Source organism: Anoplopoma fimbria, unplaced genomic scaffold (genome assembly GCF_027596085.1).
Source record: "Anoplopoma fimbria isolate UVic2021 breed Golden Eagle Sablefish unplaced genomic scaffold, Afim_UVic_2022 Un_contig_10768_pilon_pilon, whole genome shotgun sequence".
NCBI lineage: Eukaryota > Metazoa > Chordata > Actinopteri > Perciformes > Anoplopomatidae > Anoplopoma > Anoplopoma fimbria.
In genome coordinates, this window is record NW_026549764.1 from 25,001 (window position 1) to 41,282 (window position 16,282).

Genomic DNA, 16,282 nt, shown 5'->3' on the forward strand with positions numbered 1-16,282 from the left:
CTTAATTGACTTATCTGGTGAAATATCAGGTTCATCAATAAATAACCTTATACAGACCGGGTCTCTCAGAGAAGAGCAGTGGGATTCTTGATGACGCTGATTGTTTGGGGTTCTTACAGGAACCATGATGAGGAGCTATGTGTTGACAGACTCAGAGGGTTCTGGGACGTGAACGCTGAGAGGTTCGACCTCTACTTCGTTAACTGGGTTCTTCTTTTGCAGACGTCTTTTATTGACCACGAGTCCTCCAACAGTCAGAAGAAGCAGAGAAACAGCTGCTGCTCCTCCAACGAACACAAGGCGGGTCATGACCTCATTGATGGAGTTCTCATTGATGGAGTTCTCATTGATGGAGTTCTCATTGATGGAGTTCTCATTGATGGAGTTCTCATTCTGTGAACCTGCAGATTAAAACACACATTAGTCATGTTGGTGTTTGTTCCCTCATGTTTGACTGACAGGAATCAGCTCCACCAGCTCACCTTTAACCACCAGCTGGAAGACCTCCACCGGCGGTCCTTTGATGACCGATCTCTTTGTACGCCTCGCACCACCTGTAGCGACCAAACACTCGTACCTCCCGTTGTCTTCAGCGCTCACGTTCTTCAGAATCAGAGACACGTCTCCGTCCTTCAGCTCCAGGTCGGCCAGGTTCACTCTGCCACTGAAGGACGCGTGTTGGTCTTCGGGATCGAAGCGGTCATCGGAGTAAAACAGGATGTTCTTTGACGGCTCGCCCTGTTTGATCCACTCCACCGCTCTGACGTCTGATGTTCTGCTGACATGACAGTTCAGGATGACATCCTGTCCTGGTTCCACTGTGACATTAATAAGACCTGAAAAACAGTCAGAAAGATGTTCATTAATGTAGAATAAAGTCTATAAACACAGAGGTTTATGTTCATTAATGTAGAATAAAGTCTATAAACACAGAGGTTTATGTTCATTAACATAAATGTGTCATTGTTTGATTTGCTCTTCCTCTTCTACTCTGCTTTGGGTTAACATTGGCTTCCTGTTTTTTCTAGTTTAACTTTAGCCAATCGCAGGCCAGACAATGGCCCCGCCTCCTTCCCTCCTCCTTATTTAATTACAGAGCCCAAACCCCTAAAGCAGTGAACACGACCACTCACTAACCTACAGAGTCAAATACAACACCAGAACAATATTGTATAAGACAATACATATAAATAAATACAGTTCTGATTATCAAACAACATGAACTGTGAAACAAAAGATCATGAAAGTAAAACTTTTATCTGTGTTTTCAATATTTTCTAAAACAAAATTACTATTATTTTACAATACTGGTCAAAACAAACATCTAGTCCATATTTACCAGCAGCTCCTTCAAACAGAAGCAAAACCAGGATCATGAACCCATCCATGAGAGCGGCGCGAGCTTCCTTCAGATGTTTTGTGGACTCGTTTTCACTCGGTCTGACTCTACTGTGAACAAACATGTAGTTAGGCAGGTATATGATCATGATGGGAGGATCTTAAAGCTCCAGTTACAGGAAACAGAACTGAAAGTAGAAGCAGCTCCTTCAGTGTGTCACTCTGTGTCTGTATTGTTCCATTTGTTCACTATTAACCCTGAACGCTGCAGTCCTCTATTCTCTGTTAAACCTGGGATATATATATATATATATATATATATATATATATATATATATATATATATATATGTGTGTATATATATACACACATGTATATATAGTATATATATATATATATATACACACATATGTATATACGTGTATATATATATACACACACACACACACACACACACATCTATATATATATATACACACGTGGACAAAATTGTTGGTACCCTTCCGTTAAAGAAAGAAAAACCCACAATGGTCACTGAAATAACTTGAAACTGACTAAAGTAATAATAAATAAAAAAAATACTTAATTAACTAATGAAAATCAGACATTGCTTTTGAATTGTGGTTCAACAGAATCATTTTAAAAAACAAACTAATTAAAATGGCCTGGACAAAAATGATGGTACCCCTAGAAAAGATTGAAAATAATTAGACCATAGGGACATGTTGAACCAAGGTGTGTCCTCTAATTAGCATCACAGGTGTCTTCAAACTTGTAATCAGTCAGTCTGCCTGTTTAAAGGGTGAAAAGTAGTCACTGTGCTGTTTGGTATCATGGTGTGTACCACACAGAACATGGACCACAGAAAGCTAAGGAGAGAGCTGTCTCAGGAGATTAGAAAGAATATTAAAGACAAGCATGTTAAAGGTAAAGGCTGTAAGACCATCTCCAGCAGCTTGATGTTCCTGTGACTACAGTTTCACATATTATTCAGAAGTTTACGGTCCACGGGACTGTAGCCAACCTCCCTGGACGTGGCCGCAAGAGGAAAGTTGATGACAAAATGAAGAGACGGATAATACGAATGGTAACCAAAGAGCCCAGAACAACTTCCAAAGAGATTAGAGGTGAACTCCAAGGTCAAGGTCCATCAGTGTCAGATCGCACCATCCGTCGCTGTTTGAGCCAAAGTGGACTTCATGGAAGACGACCGAGGAGGACACCACTGTTGAAAGCAAATCATAAAAAAGCGAGACTGGAATTTGACAAAATGCATATTGACAAGCCACAAAGCTTCTGGGAGAATGTCCTTTGGACAGATGAGACAAAACTGGAGCTTTTTGGCAAGTCACATCAGCTCTATGTTCACAGACGCAAAAATGAAGCATACAAAGAAAAGAACACTGTACCTACTGTGGAACATGGAGGAGGCTCGGTTATGTTCTGGGGCTGCTGTGCTACATCTGGCACAGGGTGTCTGGAATCTGTGCAGGGTACAATGAAATCTCAAGGCTATCAAGGCATTCTGGAGCTAAATGTGCTGCCCAGTGTCAGAAAGCTCGGTCTCAGTCGCAGGTCATGGGTCCTCCAACAGGATAATGACCCAAAACACACAGCTAAAAACACCCAAGAATGGCTCAGAGCAAATCATTGGACTATTCTGAAGTGGCCTTCTATGAGCCCTGATCTAAATGCTATTGAACATCTGTGGAAGGAGCTGAAACATGCATTCTGGAGAAGGAACCCTTCAAACCTGAGACAGCTGGACAGTTTGCTCACGAGGAGTGGGCCAACATACCTGCTGACAGGTGCAGAAGTCTCAGTGAGAGTTACAGAAATCACTTGATTGCCTCAAAAGCTTGTGCAACAAAATATTAAGTTAAGGGTACCATCATTTTTGTCTAGGCCATTTTCATTAGTTTGTTTTTTTAAAATGATTCTGTTGAACCACAATTCAAAAGCAATGTCTGATTTTCATTAGTTAATTTTCAGTATTCAGTATTTTCTTGGCACACTTTGGGCCCCTTAGTACCAGTTGGGCATGGTTTAAACGCCACGGCCTCCCTGAGGATTGTTGCTGACCATGTCCATCCCTTAATGACCACAGTGGACCCGTCTCCTGATGGCTACTTCCAGCAGGATGATGCACCATGACACAAAGCTCACATCATCTCAGACTGGTCTCTTGAACATGACAATGAGTTGAGCAGCTTAGAGCCAGTCCTCAGTGAACACTGCCCTCTGCTGGACTCAGACTGTTGTTTCTACTTACTGTCTACACGTCTCCTGCTACTCTTCATAGGTTCACACTGAGACCCTGAACGCAGCACGAACACAACCTGTAGGACCGTGAGGACACCTTACTGGTTCCACGGTACCGAGTCCAAGTCCACCAGGAGACTATCTGGTCTCCAGAGTCCTCCTCCTGAGGCCAGAACCTTCTGGCTGGTGGAAGCTGTAGAACTCTGGAATCCTATTGGCTGACATAGAATCCCTGAATCCTATTGGCTGACATAGAATCCCTGAATCCTATTGGCTGCTGTAGAATCCCTGAATCCTATTAGCTGCTGTAGAATCCCTGAATCCTATTGGCTGCTGTAGAATCCCTGAATCCTATTAGCTGCTGTAGAATCCCTGACTTCATTTCTCTGTGTCATATTTGACTAATAATGGGCGGAAACATACATGAATAGGCTACATGAAAACACAAAACTGTTAACTGTCAGCCTCCTTTAGCACAACATGTGACTAATAAATACAATCTTTTTTTCTGAGCTCATTTTCAAAAGTTCAGGATCTACAAGCACCGAACAAAATGCACAATGCAAATAAATGGGTTCTATTTTCCTCTAAATGAACTCTAAACGGCTGATCTGAATGATGTGGAACATACTTTATAATAAGACTTAAAGCCTGGCTGTTTATGGATAAATAATGATAATAATATTAATAAGTCATGGACTTCCTCTTCATCCCCTTGTAGTGCTGTTTACTGAAGTATGTTCATCTGGTCTACCTGACTCATTCATCATGTATCTGATGTTTGTATCTACAGAGCAGAATAGAACCTGTAGAGATCATGTTTAAATGTACAGACCACCCAGCTCCTGATCCCATCTCTGCTTTGTTCTGATATCATTTATTTATTCCAGCCAACACTCAGACAGGGTTTCCATTAATGTCAGTTTAAGAGACATGTACGTGATATTTCTGCAGGTGTAGAATAAGTCACTACTGCCTGACGGAGCTGAGGATGTGAAGGAGGACATGATGTCCTTCTGTTATTAAAATATAGTCCACATGCAGGTTCTTTAGAGACTCTAGAGGTCCAGAGGTGTGAAGGTATCTGTCTGTTTGTGTCCATCTGATTAAAAACTAAACAGTCTGAAATCTACATTTTTATGTTTTGTCTTGTTGCTCAGCATGTAAACATCCCAGAGGAGAGGCAGTTAGGAGGCTTGTTTCCTGTTGGACACACAGACTAGAGGAAGGACTTTCAGGATCGCTAGGTGATGATCTGCTGTGACAGACCCCCCCCGATGTGAGTGGATGCTCTTCACAGAACAGAGCTTCAGTTTATTTCTTGTGCCACATTTTAAAGGCCGTTCGTTTTTTTTACTCTGTATTTTCTACACTAAACCAAAAAGGCCATTTCCTGGTGACAGAGAAAACCTCAGTGATGACGGGGACAGATGAAGAGGAAGGAGGAGGGCTGTACCTGCTGAGGCTGCCAGACCTTCATGTGCTGATCTCAGACAAACAGCAGTTAAGATGGAGGCGTCATCTGTACAGAGGCTGCTGGGTGAGTTCTGACTTCATCTGTGTGATTGTCTCCAAAGACTGGTTCAAAACCTTTCTGCTGTTTTCTGTCACGCCAAATAGGCCAAATGAATTATACTGAATCAAACTGAGTGAAGAAGTCTGTAAAAGACTGGATTCATCCGAACACTGTCACTACGTATTATCTGTTTGAAGAAACTTTATTTAAACATTATGACAGCAGAGAACACAAACGTTCATTTAATCTGTTTACAATGTTCAGTTATTTTAATTCTAACAATTTATGATTTGAGTTTACTTTGATATAGAAGAAGGTCATCATTCATATTAAATAGTAAGTTTGTCCATCAGTTAAACGTTCACTTTATTGAATCTGATGTGTGTTTGTGGTATTTTCCCAACGTTACCTGAGACAGAAACACATTAAACACCAACAAGTCTCTCTGAGTGTTTGTTTCATGGTTGTGCAATAATTCACGGTGTAAAAACTCCAACTTTTAAATTCACCATAGCTTTCTGTTTATTTGGTTATTTATTTGATTATTTATTTGATTATTTATTTGATTATTTATTTGATTATTTATTTGATTATTTATTTGATTATTTATTTGATTATTTACTTTATTAATTCCATATTCTATCTCTGTGGTTTATCTGGTTGTTTGTATGTTGTTGTACGCTCCTGTGTTTCTGTGTTCGAGCTGCTCATAACTGTCCTTTGGTGTTATTAATAAAGTTGCTTAAATTCAATTAGATGTTTCTCACATTTCTGCACACAAACACCCCTCTACCTGTTTGTTACCTGCTGCTGTCGTGTTTTTGGGGAAAAGACAACAGCAAAGATGTTGACTGATGTGTCCTTTAATATAATCTGTTGTTTTCTGTCATCATTTTCTAATATTGATGTGAGGTTGTTGTTGTCTGTCCGTCTGCAGTGAAACCTCAAACTAACCTGAGCGTCATCTCTCCTCAGTTCTCTCCTCACTGCTGATCTGCTGCACAAACCAAGGTCAGTGAACTTTAACGACAGACAGGTTAGTGTGCAGGAGAGAGTTTATGATTCAGTGAAACACTGAGAACACTTTGGATGCACAGAGAAAGCTGCTCGTATGAAAACGTTGTTCAGAAACGGTGAACACTGCTTCTCTTTAAGGTCCAGTAAGAAGGTCGTTACCATAGTGACGGGAGGATTATGGAGCAGAAGTATTAATAAACAAAAAGGTCACAAAGAATAAAATATGAACAAGCAACACACAACTATGAGAGATGAATTTGAAAAAGATGCAGAAGGTTTGAAGGACGAATCACAGAGGAGATCAGTGCAGATCAACGAGGTTCAACGTTGGTTTGTTGTGGTTGTAGAACACAAGGAACAAATCCAGATGTGGTCTCTTTATGCTTCATCAGCTGATACTTCTGTGTCTCTCTCCAGCAGGTGATCAGCTTGTGTCTGGGTGGGTTAGTCTTTTACATCGTTTGGGCTCTTTGCAGGCTCCTCTTCTCACCAATACCACTGAAGCTCAGTAGACGAGTACCAATCATGTTTAAATCACCGCTGTAGAGCCCTCCTGTCCTCGGCCGTGAACATCACATGTTATGAGGAATATGAGGAATGTGCTCACAGTAAGTCAAAAATCACATCTTAACCTCATCTTTCTGTCCTCTTTTCCCTCCAGCTCGTCTCACTGTGAGTCCCAGCAGCTCTCAGATGTTTGAAGGAGAGTTTGTCTCTCTGAGCTGTGAGGAGGACGAACCCTCTGGATGGACTCTGAGGAGAAACACGACCAGAGGAACCAGGACTCAGTGTGGAGCTGGATGGGGAAAAACTGCTGGTTCCTCCTGTAACATCAGCTACATTCGCCCAAAGGACAGTGGAGTCTACTGGTGTGAGTCCAGAGAGGGAGAAACCAGTAACACCATCAACATCAGCGTCACTGGTAAGATCAGCCTGTGGAGTCAGTGTTGATGGAGCTGTGTGTGGACGATGAAACGCTGTAGTTTGTCTCTGTGTTTAGGTGGACCAGTGATCCTGAGGAGTCCTGTCCTCCCTGTGATGGAGGGACATGACGTCACTCTGTCCTGTAGGACAACGACGTCCTCCAACCTCCCAGCTGGTTTCTATAAAGATGGCTCCTTCATCAGGACTGAGCCTGAAGGTCACATGACCATCCAGCATGTTACCAAGTCTGATGAAGGCCTCTACAGGTGTAACATGACAGGTGGAGAGTCTCCACCCAGCTGGCTGTCTGTCACAGGTGAGGAGGTCAAAGGTTACTCTTCCACTGACCTTGTATTAGTTTCTACACTGACTTCAGCAGGTTTCAGCATTTAACCCACGTTTAAAGTGTTCAATCGCTCGTGGTGATTGGCTGGGAGCAAAACCAAACAGATAGATCTGATTCTAGATCTGTTCACAAAAAGGATCGACTGCAGGAATCGTTTGACTTGAGAAGGTTCTATACTGCTTGGTTCTGGGTTATTTCATCAGTCTGAGACTCACCGTAAGTCTGTTTAGTTTATACAGAAATCAGCTCGCTCCAACAATCGCTATGACAACGGTACAGATAAAAATGGCCGCCGCTTTGACCATGCTGCTTCATTGATTTTGTTCTACTCCTATTCTACTTCCATGGTTTTAATCATACACATTATTAGAAGAGGAGCAGTGACGTTGGTGAACATGTGATCCATTTATCTTTAATATCTGTGCTTTTTGTTCATTTTAGGGAAACCCACCACTACACCTCCTACATCCTCCTCCTCTGCTTCCTCTGGTCTTACCTCCTCTTCCTCTGGTTCTCATCCTCTATTCTTGTGGTCTGCTCTTTCATCTGTCGGTGTCCTGGTTCTACTGGTTCTACTGGTTCTACTGGTGAGACGATGCATCCGTAGGAAACCTGAAGGTTAGACTCAAACAACAAAACTATTTCATTGTTGACATTCTCGTTTCTATGAACATTTAAATGTGAAGCGTTGATATAAATATAAGCTGTAGTTCTCATCTCTGACTACAAACTGTTTCCTTCAATATGATTCTTATCAATAACTTTGCTGTTGTCAACAAAACAATCTCACCACGAGTTCCATTGAGCATTCTCTGGAGCTTTTGACCACATCACATGATCTTCAACATCAGACAAAGTTTCAAATTGAAGATAATCAAAGTCAAATTACGATTTATTTTTTATGAATAAGTTTCTGTTCGTTTTGGCTCATTTCAGCTGCTGAAGTAGAAGTTGGAGATGATGACATCACAGATGACATCACAGATGACATCACAGATGACATCACATACAGTGATGTCAAAATATCCCGTAACCTGCCAATCAGACGGAGCAGAGGTAATGAGGGTCCTCTATGGTGTGTGTGTGTGTGTGTGTGTGTGTGTGTGTGTGTGTGTGTGTGTGTGTGTGTGTGTGTGTGTGTGTGTGTGTGTGTGTGTGTGTGTGTGTGTGTGTGTGTGTGTGTGTGTGTGTGTGTGTGTGTGTGTGTGTGTGTGTGTGTGTGTGTGTGTGTGTGTGTGTGTGTGTGTGTGTGTGTGTGTGTGTGTGTGTGTGTGTGTGTTCTTGTCTTTATGTCCTCCTCAGGACTGATTAGAATTTCAGACAATTTGTAAAAAGAGAGTTTTTAGAAAGGCTCTCTATCCAGAAACTATAAAGTAAAATGTAATATCAATGTTTCTTCACTTCCTAAACCTTCAGACAGCATAAGATCTATTTCAGTCGATGGAAACATTTTGTGCATGTGAGAAGTCGGTTTTGTAGCTTGTGGTTAACAGAAGCCAACAGCTCTGTGGCCGTCCAGTTTCCTCTTTCTGAGAAACACACTTCGGCTGAGTCCGGTCCAGCACACGTTTAATAACATGCATAAGTCATAAATGTGCACATTCACATTTCTCTGTATTCAAAACACATGCAACATATCTAAACATGAGAGAATGCGTTTGACTCAAACACAGTTATTGATTTGTTTATTTAATCAAATAGTAAAATACCCTTTTTCTTTTTAATTCAATTCACTACTATGTGTATATCCTAAAATCACACATATGCCTCAGAGGGCTTTAAAGTCTATTCAGCAGACAACTACCCAACAAAAGCCCTTTAATGATAAACTAACTGTAGACCTGAACCAGGCCTAACTATAGACCTGAACCAGGCCTAACTATAGACCTGAACCAGTCCTAACTATAGACCTGAACCAGTCCTAACTATAGACCTGAACCAGTCCTAACTATAGACCTAACTAATAGACCTGAACCAGTCCTAACTATAGACCTGAACCAGTCCTAACTATAGACCTGAACCAGTCCTAACTATAGACCCTAACTATAGACCTGAACCAGTCCTAACTATAGACCTGAACCAGTCCTAACTATAGACCTGAACCAGTCCTAACTATAGACCTGAACCAGGCCTAACTATAAACCTGAACCAGTCCTAACTATAGACCTGAACCAGGCCTAACTATAGACCTGAACCAGTCCTAACTATAGACCTGAACCAGTCCTAACTATAGACCTGAACCAGTCCTAACTATAGACCTGAACCAGCCCTAACCTGAACCAGGCCTAACTATAAACCTGAACCAGGCCTAACTATAGACCTGATCAAAGAGGAAAGTCTGAAGTCTTTTCCATGTTGGGTCACATTTTGTTACATTCTCATGTAGTGAAACAACATATCATACCACTGTGTAGTTTGTGTGACATTCTGATGAGTTCACACGTCAACCTGTGAGCTTATCTTGATCAAAGCTGTCAGCTCTGTGGATTTAGGTTCCCTTCACACGTGTCGGGTCACTTTTCAGCTCTCACAGCAGCAGAAATGTCAAAACATTGACTTCACTTTGAAGCTTTATCCTGATATATTTTCTGCTATATATTATATACATATATAATAAGTATTATTGATTGTAGTAAGAGCTTAAATCTTCTGAATCCTTGTTGTACTGCAGTAGTAGCAGCAGTAGATATATTAACAGTTCTGGTATCAGTTGTAGTAGTAGTTCTTTCTGCAGTAATGTAACGTGTTCTTTATTTCCAGAGAGCGATCCAGCTGCAGCGTACTCAGCAGTGAGACCAGCAGAAGACGTCAGTTATGGACAAATAGTCCTCAGAGACGTCAGATCAAACAGGACCAGAGGTACAGCTGCTCTTCTTTGTCTCCATCGTGGACAAACAGTAGAAACATCTGTAGAAACATCTGTAGTAACATCTGTTAGAGACGAACACAGAAGAGTTAAACTGCTGACTTTGTTTAATTCAAACAAACTGACTTTGTTGAGGACTTTTTTAAATTAAGATTTGAGGAAGGATATAAAGTGAGGAGCGATGAACTCAACAAACCAAATATAATTCTGCATCTCAAACTGACTATTAAAAATCTATGTTTATCTCTTTAACTCTGCACATTAAACCACAGCAGCAACACCATCCTGTTGATTCCACTGAAGTAGTGTGAACCTGTGAAAGTGTCTCGCTGCACACGGTCTGCTTTACCTGATAGTGATGTATTATTCCGCTCTGTACCTTGTGGTGAACAGTGCCCGCTTGTTTCTATCAAAGGAGCATCTCTGTGGTCGTCCAGTTTCCTGTTTCAGATAAATAGCCTCCACTTATATTTGCTCTTAAATCATTCACATGTTACACAAACAATAAGATAAAATTGAACTTTTTTCATCCCGGAGGAAATTATTTTGCCAGAGATGCTAAAAAATTACAACAATATCAGAATAAAAACACAACGGAGTAAAAATATAAAGTTTATAAGCAGTAAAACACCGTTCTATCAATTTGCTGAAATAAGTTAACTAAAATAGAAATGTAATACCGGCAATGCCTTAAAAACTACAATACAAGGTAATATTGCAGATGATATTATAAGGTAATATTGCACATGCTTTAAAAAGATATGTTGCATGTGATATTGAAAGGTAATATTGCACAATGTTGTCCGATGTTTCAGCTGCCCTTCCTGCAGAAGGGGGAGGAGTTATAGAGTTTGATGGCCACTGGTAGAAAGACCTTCTGGACCAGTGGTATTAATATAAATGTATTGCAGTACTAGGAGTAGCTTACATGAGCAGTAGTGGTATCAGTCGTAGTGCCTGCAGTAATGTAACGTGTACTTTATTTCCAGAGAGCGATCCAGCTGCAGCGTACTCAGCAGTGAGACCAGCAGAAGACGTCAGTTATGGACAAATAGTCCTCAGAGACGTCAGATCAAACAGGACCAGAGGTACAGCTGCACTTCCTTCTTTTTAACAATGCTAGCTTTTCCCCCTGCCTCCAGTCTTTATGCTAAGCTAAGCTAGCCACGTCCTGACTCCAGCTCTGTACTGAACACACTGACATGAGACTGATATTGATTTTGTCTTCTCGCGCTCAGAAAGAAGAAGAAGAAGAGTGTTGAACTATTCCTTTAATTAGATGTTGTAATTAAGATGTATGCTCATAAAAAACTAAATGTAAAGATCTCTAAACCAGTTATAGTTATTAAAACAAAGAAATAAATACAACTTTATCACTGCTGTAATAAACATCAAAGAGTTCGTTTCAACACATAAACAACATTTAAATCAGGTTCTAGTTGTTTTGACAATTGATATTCTGGAGGTAAACAGTCTGTTTATTCTAATGCTTATTATTAAAATAAAATAAAAGCTGGAAATAGTTGATTATTTTCCCCATTTTATTATAATTTCGATGATCTAAATATTTTGTTAGCTTAGCTTAGCTTAGCTTAGCTCTGAACACAGAAGCACATTTATAAAGGATCTACAGTTAACTTTATTGTTGCAGGTTGTATGATGCTACAGTGACTTCCTGTTCACAGAAAGTCTTGGAGATGATTTATTTGTTTCTGATATTGTTCTAACTGTTTTTGTTCAGAGTTTCCACCGGAGCGAGAGGTCATCTACTCTTCACTGAGGTAGACCGTCACACCAGTCCGACCAGTCCAACCAGTCCGACCAGTGAGGTCCGGCTGCTCCTCCAAACCCCTCAAAACATTCATTTTTTTTGTTTCTTTAAAAATATATATATATATATATATTGAGACATATTTAAATTTGTGTTTTTTTTGGTTAAATTAAAACACTAGAAATAAAAGATAAATTATATTAATTTCTAATTGTACAGTTTTTTTCCTCCATGAGTATTTCAGTACAACACCAACATGTCTTCTTTACAGAGTCCAGAGAGAGTCCACGTACCTGTTATGTATATGGTATTGATGTGAACTAGTTTCTCTGCAGGATCAATAAACGTTGACCTCACTGCTTGTTTGACTCGTGTGGCTCTGTGGGTTTCACAAAGCTGACGGATGGAACGTTTGACTTGTTATGGTTTGGTTGTGGCTAACCGACAGATAGCAGAAAACAAAAGCACTGCAGACTATAAAGGACATGAACATCATCCAGCTCACACGACTCAGACACAGAGTCCGTGTGTTTGATTCTGTAGTCGGTAAAGGTTCTGAACGGCAGAATCAAAGACACCATGAAGGGATCACATGGGTCAGCTGGTTTGTTTCTTCATAAGAGCAGTGAACAGGTTTCTCTTTCTGTGAGACAAAGAAGAAGTCCATGTCTGATGAGCTGATACGAGCCGGTCATAAACTCCACGCTGTTCAAAACACACTGATTTCATCATTTAAAGACTTTTCAAACACTCTGAACAACATGTTCCTCTTCCTCCGTCTCACTGAGTACGTGAGGAGAGAGGAAACAAGGAGACATGTTAGGTCTCTTTATCTGAACTGACATCTGAAGAGTCAAAGTTATTCAAACAGCAGAGTCCCAACAAGTCACATCCACGTCTCAGCCGAGTCACTATCAAGTCATTAAGGCTCATATTCACTAGAACCAGCAGCAGCAAACAGTTTGACAAACATCTGGACGTTCATCATAACCTGTATCATTCTGTATTCATAGTTTACAGATCAGTGAAGCCACAGTGTGTGAGTGGACTTCATCATCACGTCTCTCAGCGGTTCACTGTTTTATGATCGTGTCTGTTGTTGGTGAACATTGGTGTCATTTAGCAGCTCTCCCCTCCTTGTAGTGTTCTGCCCCCTAGTGGAGTTTAGTTGTACTGCTGTCTCCCCTGGTCTTATAGGCAACGCCCTGACAGCACCACACTGAGCATGCTCAGTGACACCAACTCCCATGATGCAGTGCAGCTGCAGAACACTGATTTTCCTCAAAGACAAACGAATATAAAAAGAGAGAATAAAGAGTTTTGTCTTCATGTTTTCACTCAACATGTGAGTTCTTCCTGTGAACAGAGGTGCTGCAGCAAACATTTCATTTAATAGTTGCACTTAAATCTACGATTAATTAGAATTATTAACAATCCAGTAACAAGAAGTAAAGAACAAAAGGCTGAACTTGAATTATGAGTGGACATTAAACTACTTTTTAAAGTTTATGATGCAGAAAAAAAGGAGGAAATGTAGAGATGTTTTTTTATCTGAATGCAAACTCAGACGTTTCTTTTCTTGCATTTATATTTAACACAAATATAAGAGCAACTGTAACATGAAGAGTGAAAATATTGTTCCTGCTTTTTAATTCCTTCTCCTCAGTTTTGTTTTCTGTGAATCATATCAGACAGATAATTATCAATCATCTGACTTTTCTGTGACATAAAACCTTCTTCGCTCAGGCTGGATTCCAGCAGCAACTCCATGTTTGAGGGTCGACTGTGTCAGTAAACTTCAGTCGCCTCTTTCTCTGCAGCGGTGCTTTTTAAAAGAGTCATAGTCAGAGTTTGATATCATGTCCCTGAAGGCACCTTAAAGACATATTTGACGTGCACTATGACTACAAACAGCATATGTGTGAATCACTGCATTCAAACAGGATCTAGTCATTATTTGTCTCTCGCTGTTGACCATCATAAATGTTCTTTTTTAAATAACGTGCCCAGGTGGTCAACAGGAAGAGGCGGGACTTAGCCTGTCTATGCTAAAGCTGTTAAATCCTGCGTTTCATAAAGCGACTACTGCACACGTGTTCAGGAGGGAAGCGCATCTTAGAACGCCATCAAACGTCCAGAGGAAAGAAAATGCTGAATGTTTTACTTTTACTATTTAGTTTTTTTAATACTACTGTTTAAGAACAAAGAAACTCCCACATCAGCTTCCATTATTCTGACATATTAAAGACAAAGAGCACGACAACACGACCACATACAGGCCTCCTTTTCTGGGTCGCTTGCAGACGAACCCCAGCACATATTCAGGTGTTTAGAGAAACGATCACATGACCACCGTTGGAGCTCCAATCTTTCATTCATGACGGGAAGTTTGAAGCCTCAGGGTGACGAGTTCGCTCAGGAACACAAGGACGCTCTGAGATGGGAACCAGATGGAATGTTTCTGAGGCGCCAGATGAGTCATAGCCGATCCAGATGGAGCTCCTCCTCCTCCTCCTCCTCCTCCTCCTCCTCTTCCTACACAGATTCTAAGGACAGTAGATCTGCTGTTTGTTTGTGGGCTCTCTGGTCTTTAACCAGCAGCTCCGGTCTAACAAACATCCAACGCTCCTGAATCCCAACCAGCAGACGTCCCGTTAGCAGGAAGCTAAATGAAGATGAGTGGTTTTGTCGGTAACGGGTCAAAGGTCGAGAGCAGCTTCTCAGCCGTGTGTGAAAATAAACAGAGGTGTTTTAATGGTTCCAGATCAGATTAAAGCCGCATCAACGGTTTAAACAGATCAGGAGGTTTCTGTAGAACAACTGTAGGAAAACAATATAAATACATTATATTCAAGTATAATCGTGTACTTCAGCAGAGCTTTACTTTAGTGTTTCACTTTGCTGCACAAACTTTTATCTGCAGGTTTACATTTAACATGATGCACTGATTAAAAACATCAGTTTATAATGTTCTTATAGAGTATTTATATGCACAGACTCTGTGTACTTTTACTTATATCAGAACTATCATTTAACTCAATACAAACTGGGAAACACAATGTCTGGATTAATAACTGCGACACTGTTCATGAGTTATGGAAGGTGGCGGGGCTTCTGTGTTCATATTGGCATGTTAATCTGCTCAGGACTGGACCTTTATCATGGAGGAGGAATTCGGAACAGATTGGACAAAGTACGACAAAGTCACAACAACTTCCTGTTTTATGGTGAAAGGCGCTTTACCCGCTCATCGCCACGGCAACGATGTCGAATGAAAACGCAACGCTTGGCAACTTTTGATCGCACACGTCTTCAGTTTGTCCTGAACGAATTTGAAGTGGATCCGATTAAATCTGAAGGAGGAGGTCGTCCTGTTAAAAGCTAAAAATGGCACCTTAGATTCAAAATGGCCGACTTCCTGTTGGGTTTTGGCATTTTGGTGCATTTTCCCATGATACACCCGCCTACCAACTTTCACACATGTAGAGAGTTTCAGATTTTAGAGAGTAGAGTCGTATTCTTACAGGATTGTAGAACGCTGATACAGGAAGTCATCGTCCGTTCAGCCAATCACAGAGCTCCGTCTCTAATCACATGGGGGAGGTGGAGGAAGGAGGAGCTCTCCGTGGTTACATGTAACAGGAAGTAGTTTAATGGTGATTTCATTCAAACAAAACAATCAACAGAGAATACAATAATAAATTGTCTATATTTTCTGATGACGTCATCATTTAGCAGCATTACCCCCCCCCCCCTTTAAATACTGTACATATTATTGCATCCAACCTCATGTTCACACAGCTGCTTCTATAAAAACATTTATAGAAAGACAAAAATACCTAATTATGGATTTCAGTTCATTTCAATTGCTAAAAGACACTTTTGAAAATAATTATCGTAAATAATTATATTTATATTTTGATTAATGAGTCCACAATCAATCAATCAATTCAATCAATCAATCAATCAATCAATCAATCAATCAATCAATCAATCAATCAATCAAATGTCACATGTCGTGTCACATGTCATGGTGCATTTCACTGTGTATTTGAGGTGATTTGATTTATGTAATGTCGTATTTTATTCCACTTTATGTTCATTGTATTCTGTGTTGTTTAGCGTCAACACACCTTTAAACTACATTTAATCAAAACTTTACTTTCAAGCACTTTGAGGTTGGTAACATTGCTCAACATTGAAATGTATAAACTATATAAACTACATACAACAGATCAAGTC

At 40.4% G+C, this 16,282-nt stretch overlaps 2 protein-coding genes across 2 annotated transcripts in view; one reads left to right on the plus strand and one right to left on the minus strand.

The window, feature by feature from the left end:
• Window positions 1-1,487, minus strand: part of LOC129114888 (putative butyrophilin subfamily 2 member A3) — a 1,488-nt gene extending 1 nt beyond the window's left edge. Inside the window, exons 1-3 of the mRNA XM_054626773.1 lie at window positions 1,340-1,487; window positions 483-836; window positions 1-401 (exon numbers count right to left, since the gene is read on the minus strand). The exon at window positions 1-401 is cut by the window's left edge and continues 1 nt beyond it. Coding sequence (XP_054482748.1) covers window positions 136-401; window positions 483-836; window positions 1,340-1,487 — 768 coding nt within the window. The 3' untranslated portion in view covers window positions 1-135. The remainder of the gene's footprint in view (window positions 402-482; window positions 837-1,339) is intronic.
• A 3,600-nt stretch (window positions 1,488-5,087) lies between these two features.
• LOC129114892 (uncharacterized) lies at window positions 5,088-12,311 on the plus strand. The gene is made up of 9 exons (XM_054626778.1): window positions 5,088-5,140; window positions 6,092-6,127; window positions 6,795-7,055; window positions 7,134-7,373; window positions 7,845-8,021; window positions 8,340-8,459; window positions 10,164-10,262; window positions 11,259-11,357; window positions 12,011-12,311. Exons 1-9 carry the CDS (start codon window positions 5,110-5,112, stop codon window positions 12,052-12,054), a joined length of 1,107 nt encoding a protein of 368 aa, XP_054482753.1. The 5' UTR covers window positions 5,088-5,109; the 3' UTR covers window positions 12,055-12,311.
• Window positions 12,312-16,282: the final 3,971 nt, after the last annotated feature.